The sequence below is a fragment of the Lepus europaeus genome, chromosome 11 (genome assembly GCF_033115175.1).
Source record: "Lepus europaeus isolate LE1 chromosome 11, mLepTim1.pri, whole genome shotgun sequence".
Taxonomy (NCBI): domain Eukaryota; kingdom Metazoa; phylum Chordata; class Mammalia; order Lagomorpha; family Leporidae; genus Lepus; species Lepus europaeus.
The window spans coordinates 64,631,554-64,639,070 of NC_084837.1; the positions used below are offsets into that span (position 1 = coordinate 64,631,554).

Here is a 7,517-nt window from a genome sequence, read left to right on the forward strand (position 1 = left end):
GCATATTTGAGCCTCTGCCCTCAAGTAATTCAGTCTAGCAAGAAAGGGAGAGAAATATAAAAGTGTTTTAGTAACAGATGGGGGAGCAGTTAATTCAGCTTAGGGAAGGAGCTTAGACATAGAGAAGACGCACGGTGGGGCATTGCTGAGTAATCTCTATGGGTACATCAAAAAGTCCATGAAAATGTGTCTGGTAAAAAAACTGCATGGATTTCAAAATAATTTGCACCAAACTTTATCTCCTAATTTCATTTTTCCATGAGCTTTTTGAAATGCTCTTAAAGAAGAATAGGCTCTTGTAATCTCTTATTAATGGTTAAGCTAGGTTTAACCATTATTGAAAACTATCAGTAAATTAGTAATAATAATTCCTTAGCTAAGATAAAAACTCAGAAAATCATCAGAATAGAGTATCTTTCTAAATGTTCATATCAGTGATGATCTGAAATGTACCTTTGTACACTCAGATTTCTCTTAATAAGCTGGTTACACTACTATGAAATATTATCAGTCATATGAAGGCATTTTATTACTTATGTATCCTGAACAACAACTTGAAACATCTTCCTAATCAGTCTTCTTTTAAAGAACAAAGGGCTATTTGCAGGTTAAAGTTTTCCTCCTTTAATGGATAAACATTGCTTGTAGCCAAAGTTCATTAAAAATTCTTTATTTTAGTATATTCTCTCAGAGAATACACTTGATAACATAGCTTGCTTTAAAATATTATAGTAATGGTTTTTGGATAGGTAATTTAATTAGTAGAGGTATAAATACAAAAAAGGGGAAAGATTACCAGAAATAAGACATTATTTCTACCAAAGCTTCAGGAAAATCTTGATTATTAAAATCTGTTATATTACAAGTGTTGCATATACGATTTTTGGCTCTTCCGAGCCCTCTGCCAATAAGGCACCTGCAGTAAAGAATTTGCTACTGCAGCCTTAGGAAACATCTCTTAGTGTTGTGTTTGAACTTCTCTGACAACGCACACTTTTAATCAATACACAGTCATATACTTGTGTACATCCTAAGTTCCTGGTATAAAAGCTGGTAATTGAATGGTTGGGCTACAACAAAATCATAAATTCCCAGATTAACCATAACAGTCTCAAAAATTACTTGAATTTCACAAAAATATGAAGTGTTAACACAGATGGAATGGCAACTGACTTTATGAAAGCTCACACATTGAAATTTAAGCTGTGGTGTGGAGCTGTTCTGTTACCAGGCAGCACCCCCTCACCGTATAAATAGCAACTAGCTACTGGTTTCATACAGCCAAGCTACTGATGGTTTTGATATCCAGGACAAAATGGAGGACTCTTCCTGTCTCCTCATTCCTTTTCTTTTAGCTTACTTGAGGTGAGCCTTGAAAAGGATCTAGATCATTGAGCGAAATATAATCTCCTGGAGTGTAATCTCCTTACGACAGATATCCTTGACGACAGCGCAGGCCTTTGATTCAGCCAGATTCCAACAGAGGTTCCATGTCAGTGTCCTGTAAGGTTTCCATGGCCCTGGGAACATCATGCAAACTTCTTCTTGGTGGCTGTGAACCTCTCCATGTACTAAAACCAGAAAAGAATATATAGTGTTTTGTCATGAGCAAACCTAAGTTTTAGTTACTTAGGTTTCATTTTGGTTTTTATTGGATATGGTTCATTTCCTACAAAATCTACCTATTCAAAATGCAAATTTAAAGTACAGTTTTTAAAATTTTGTTTTATGTTTTAGTAGGAAATCTACCAAAAGACAAAGATGTTTTACAATATGTCATCTATAGAGAAAAAGTCATCTTGGCACAGTACCATTTGGCTGATGGTTAGAGTCTGCCTTCCAACAGGGGAAAACATCCAATGCCAAGAGCTCTAACATTCATGTGGATTATTTTCCCACTGTTTTCTCTGGGATTGTGACTAGAAATGGCAGCAATGGGGCTGGCACTGGCATAGTAGGTGAAGCCTGTGGTGCCAGCATCCCATATGAGTGCTGGTTCATGTCCTGGCTGCTCCTCTTCTGATCCAGCTCTCTCCTAATGGCCTAGGAAAGCAGTGGAACATGGCCCAAGTACTTGGGTCCCTGTACCTACATGGTAGGCCCAGAAGAAGCTCCTGGCTTCGGAAAGGCCCAGCTCCAGCTGTTGTGGCCATTTGGGGAATGAACCAGTGGATGGAAGACTTCTCTGTCTCCCCCTCTCTAACTCTGCCTCTCAATAAATAAATCTTTAAAAAGAAAAGAAATGGCAGCAATATACTAATACATACCTTATCATAGCCTTCCAGTTCTCGAAGTTTCTTGATTTCAAAAAGATTGCCTTCCACAGCAAGCAGACAGATCTGGGAATCGCTGAGGATGCTTTGTGGAAGCATGCTGAGCTCAAGGCAGTTCTCTTCCAGGCGAAGAACTTTGAGACGTGGACAGCAAGATATCCTTACCGAGATCTGAGATATCTGTTGAACATCAACAGCAGAAGAATAATAGGAAAAAGCATGAGCATCATAATGGCTACCACATTAAAACAAAACAAAATCTTGATTATTTGTCCTAGTTCTCCTTTCTTTTACTACCTTCCTTTTCTCACTGTAATCACTGCAGAAGCCTGTTGCATAGCTTCTGTTGTTACTCCTCCACTTAAAAAAATTTTTGTTTAGTTTTTTAAATTTTTTGAAAGGCAGAGTTACAAAGAGAGGAGAAACAGATCTTTAATCCACTGTTTCACTACCCAAATGGCTATAATGGTGGGGGCTGGGCCAGGCCAAAGCCAGGAGCTTCTTCCGGGTCTCCCACATGGGTGCAGGGGTCCAACCACTTGGGTCATCTATTGCTGCTTTCCCAGGCCATTAGCAGGGAGCCAGATTAGTAGTGGAGCATGGGGGCCGGCGCCACGGCATTGCGGGTAACGCCTCCACCTGCAGTGCCAGCATCCCATATGGGCACCAGTTTGAGTCCCAGCTGCTCCACTACCTATCCAGCTCTATGCTTTGGCCTGGGAAAGCAGTGGAAGATGGCCCAAGTCCTTTGGGCCCCTGTACCCACATGGGAGACCCGGAAGAAGCTCCTGGCTTCAGACTGGCCTAGCTTCAGCTGTTGTGGCCAATTGGGGAATGAACCAGCAGATGGAAGACCTCCCTCCCTCTCCCTCCCTCTCCCTCCTCCCCCCCCCCCCCGTGTAACTCTTTCAGATAAATAAATAAATCTTAAAAAAAAAAAAAAAAAAGTGGAGCAGCCAGGTCTCCAGCAGGCACCCATATGGGATGCCTGCACTGCAGGCAGAGACTTAACCTACTATGCAACAACACTGGCCCTAAATTTAAAAACATTTTGAAGGTCACCAATTACTTTGTGGAAACAAAATTTTCAGACAATAAAAGCACTGTATGTTCATTATGGAAATGTTGAGAATCACACAAGGTTAATGAAAAGCCTACTTGTAACCCTTCACCCAGATTTAACCACCATACACACTTTGGTACATGTTACTGCCAATTTTTTTTTTTTTTTTTTTTTTTTTTTTTTTGACAGGCAGAGTGGACAGTGAGAGAGAGAGATAGAGAGAAAGGTCTTCCTTTTGCCGTTGGTTCACCCTCCAATGGCCGCCGCGGTAGCGCGCTGCGGCCAGCGCACCGCGCTGTTCTGATGGCAGGAGCCAGGTGCTTCTCCTGGTCTCCCATGGGGTGCAGGGCCCAAGGACTTGGGCCATCCTCCACTGCACTCCCTGGCCACAGCAGAGAGCTGGCCTGGAAGAGGGGCAACCGGGACAGGATCGGTGCCCCGACCGGGACTAGAACCCGGTGTGCCGGCGCCGCAAGGCGGAGGATTAGCCTGTTGAGCCACGGCGCCGGCCAGTTACTGCCAATTTTTTAATAGATGGTGACCACTACACTGCCAAAGCCAAGGATCACTCCCTGTTACATTTGAGTGTACTACTCATCCTTTCCTTGAAACCCTCTTAGTGTAAGTACTTGGTTTTCTTCCTTTCTTTTGAATTATTCTTGATATTTGGCTTCTCTTTAAGTAGCAATCCCTATTACCTCATTTGATCTTCTCTATAAACTTTCTCCTGGAAAGTTAATTCATTCTTGAAGCTATCATTTCTGTTATGACCACAAAATCTGGGCCTACATTCTCATCTACTCATCTTTACTCCATTCTTATGTGTTCAACTTTCACTAAAGCATTTCCATTCTGTATGATTCATCATATTCAATGGAGCATGTCCAGTCTCCTCCATTTAGGTCCTCAAGTTCAAAACCAACTAAATTGTCTTTGACTCTTGCACCTCTTTTGCCCTTTGTTTCAAGTTATCAAATTCTATTGACTCTCAGACCATCACCTGAGAACTTGCTAGAAATGCAAATACTCAGCCTTCATCCCAGACCTAATGAGGCAGACAGGATGAGGGCCCAATGATCTCTTTAAACAAGCTCTCATTATTCTCATGCACATTAGAGTCAGACTATTAACTGCTGTGGCGCAGTGGGCTAAACCTCCGTCTGCTCTGCCAGCACTCCATATGGGCATCAGTTCTTGTCCCGGCTGCTCCTCTTCCCATCCAGCTTTCTACTATGGCCTGGGAAAGCAGTAGAAGGTGGTCCAAGTGCTTGGACCCCTGCACCAGCGTGGGAGACCCAGAGGAGGCTCCTGGCCTGTGGTTTTGGATTGGCCCAACTCTGGCCATTGCTGCCATGTGGGAAGCGAACCAGCAGATGGAAGACCTCTCTGTAACTCTACCTCTCAAATGAAAAATAAAAAATCTTTAAAAAAAAATCCTATGGAGAAAGATTTTTTTTTTTAAAAAAAAGAACCATTGGGCCGGCGCCGTGGCTTAACAGGCTAATCCTCCGCCTTGCGGCGCCGGCATACCGGGTTCTAGTCCCGGTCGGGGCACCGGATTCTATCCTGGTTGCCCCTCTTCCAGGCCAGCTCTCTGCTATGGCCCGGGAGTGCAGTGGAGGATGGCCCAAGTCCTTGGGCCCTGCACCCGCATGGGAGACCAGGAGAAGCACCTGGCTCCTGGCTTCGGATCAGCGCGATGCGTTGGCCGCAGCGGCCATTGGAGGGTGAACCAATGGCAAAAAGGAAGACCTTTCTCTCTGTCTCTCTCTCTCTCTCACTATCCACTCTGCCTGTCCAAAAAAAAAAAAAAAAAAAAAAAAAAAAGAACCATTGATTAGGCATGAGAAAGGTGAATATGCAAATATGCAGTTAAGTCCTAATATTTGTTACTTAGCTGATTCAAGATTTTTTTCCCCAAAAATGCTCAAGAACATTCAATATCGACTTTAAGGAAAGGATGAAGCCAGTCTCCTCAAAGACTGAATCACATGTAAGGTCACTGCAGTCTAGAACAGTAATAACAGTACTGGGTGGACTCTGCATAACTAGAAGCACAGATGGTAGAAAAGCTAAAGGCCACAGTCTCTCTGTTCACTGTCTCATCATTCGTGCTTTAGGCCTAGATCAAGGATTGTTTCTCCAGACAGGTAAGTATTAGCCAAAAAGTTTCCAAAGTAAAAGAAACAATTCAAAGACAACTAAAGCTGTCTAACAATGAAATGAGCTACCTCCAGAAAGCCTATCATTTAAGTTTCTTCAGCACAAACAAGACACATTTAACAAATGTGACACAAAAACCATCAAGTAACCACTAATGTCCCCTCTCAAGACCTAAGCCTCATTCCCCCAATATATCCCTGATGTAACTCCTTGCTCAATGGACACGGGCGTATGTAGAGAACTCCAGGATTTGAGAGACAGTAATTTGACTTTTGAAATTGTCTCTGTTACCCATTCCACTCTCCCCCAACACCAGCCTACACAATGAACACACTCGGTGTCCCAACTAGCTCCATGGCCCTTTGGGCTTTGAAATTTGTTTCAGCCCTTAGGATATACCTCTCAGCTAGCCTCTATCAGGGACCATAACACAAAGTATATGCTCTAGAAAAAAGCATTAAGCTCTAGACCTGGTTTTGGTTGAGATTGAGTTCGATGACTTGCAGTTCCCCCACTATGTCAGGTATACTCCGAATCTGGTTCTTAGAGAGATCCACTACATCCAGATGTCGAAGGCTACAAAGTTGGGGTGGTAGTGTTCCCAGCTGGTTCCCGGAGAGGCTCAGGGTCTTGAGGGCAGAGAGTTGCCCAAAGGTGGAGGGCAGCTCTTTCAGGTGATTGTTGTTTAGGCTTAGCGTCTCCAGTTTTTTCAGATTGCATAACTCATCAGGCAGAACAGCTGGCAAAGAAAAAAAAATTTTCAAGACCTGAATCTGATTGAGCTGATGAATTTGTAAGGATTAGAGATACGGCAGCCTGCTTTGCCTCTTGTTAGGAGGCGTAGAACTCCCACATGTGCCATTTTCAGATATTGCATTTTACCAACACAGTCTTCAGGTGAGGATGCAATCACACTGCAGGAGAGCATTTAGGTGTCTAACGGGCTCCTTTTGTAAAGGGGCCTTGGCAAAAGCTGACAGCAATTTTGTGAGAAATCCTTTCCATTCCACCCCTCCCCCCTTCAAATTAGGCAGCTCTGTTTACATCACATCCCAAAGATGTTCTTCCCGTTCAAGTCCAAATTAACCCCGTAACAATCACTACGCCTCCCCAAGGGGGCTTGTAGGTGTAACTACAGGAGGTAGAAAGCTTCAAGGGCTCTGGCATTCTGCATCTAGAGCCCCCTGAATGGTTTCGTAACAAAAATCAGCTTGTAAGAGAAAACCGCTTTGGTGAAGGCTGATCACTAGCGAAAGCGTCCCCGGTGCAGAAGTCATACTCAGTTTGTTGTTGTTCAGGGAGAGGCTCTTCAGCAGAGTGAACTTCCCCATCAGCAGAGGCGGCAGGCTCTCGATCTTGTTGTTGGACAAGTCGATGGTCCTGAGGTTGCTCGTCAGCTTCTGCAAGTCCGAGGGGAACTGCAGAAAGGAGTTCACAGCGTGGAGAATCCCTCACCGATTAGCTTCGCCGCCCCAGCCGTCCCTCTCCCTCCGGGTTCCCTGGTCGGGTCCCAACCCGTCTCACCTCGGTCAGCCCGCGGTCCTTAAGCTGAAAGACACCAGTTTTCTGCGCTGTTTCCACATGAGCGCGGAGGCCACTGTTTCCCATTCCGGCGCCGCCGAGGCTCAGGTCCCTGCAGGAGGGAAGTGCAGGAGGGAAACCAGCTATCACTGGCTGAATGTCCACGCATACAGCCACCCTGTCAGCCTCCCGTTTGGGTCTCCTGCCCCCAGCTGTCACCTCCTGCCGATCCCTGGATCCTGGGGGGCAGCCCAAGACTGGCAAGGAAGAAAGGGGAAGCACAGACACCCCGACCACCAAGCCCTGCCGCTTTTGCAGCTCTGCGGAGGCCAGGCGCCTCTGGGAGCCTCTGGAGGAGCGGAGATCCCCGGACTCGCCCCCTACTTCAGCTCAGCAGCCGGACTGCTCCGCAGGGGAAGACCCGGGACCCGAGCTTGTCTAAGATGCTTTCCCGGGGCTTCCGCCCGGGCGGGAACGCCCTGTGACGTCATCGAGCG

The 7,517-nt window shown here is 45.3% G+C and overlaps 1 protein-coding gene across 2 annotated transcripts; it reads right to left on the reverse strand.

Annotated features, from left to right (window-relative positions):
* Window positions 1–654: 654 nt before the first annotated feature.
* LRRC57 (leucine rich repeat containing 57) lies at window positions 655–7,511 on the reverse strand. 2 transcript variants are annotated; one of them, XM_062205731.1, is made up of 6 exons: window positions 7,405–7,511; window positions 7,024–7,132; window positions 6,779–6,917; window positions 5,970–6,238; window positions 2,268–2,453; window positions 655–1,571 (listed from the first exon to the last, which is right to left on the reverse strand). In XM_062205731.1, the coding sequence occupies exons 1-6, from the start codon at window positions 7,509–7,511 to the stop codon at window positions 1,530–1,532; spliced, it is 852 nt and encodes a 283-aa protein (XP_062061715.1). In that variant the 3' UTR covers window positions 655–1,529. The 2 variants fall into 2 exon arrangements, with proteins under 2 accessions (XP_062061715.1, XP_062061716.1); XM_062205732.1 differs by lacking the exon at window positions 7,405–7,511 and adding an exon at window positions 7,240–7,400.
* Window positions 7,512–7,517: the final 6 nt, after the last annotated feature.

What these genes read in the sequence shown, in the direction of transcription:
- LRRC57 (XM_062205731.1), bottom strand. Translation starts at nt 7,511, where the DNA reads ATGACGTCACAGGGCGTTCCCGCCCGGGCGGAAGCCCCGGGAAAGCAT. An exon ending in AGTCCGGCTGCTGAGCTGAA is followed by an intron (nt 7,133 to 7,404) that starts GTAGGGGGCGAG and finishes TCCCTCCTGCAG; the next exon opens with GGACCTGAGCCTCGGCGGCG. An exon ending in AGGACCGCGGGCTGACCGAG is followed by an intron (nt 6,918 to 7,023) that starts GTGAGACGGGTT and finishes TCCTTTCTGCAG; the next exon opens with TTCCCCTCGGACTTGCAGAA.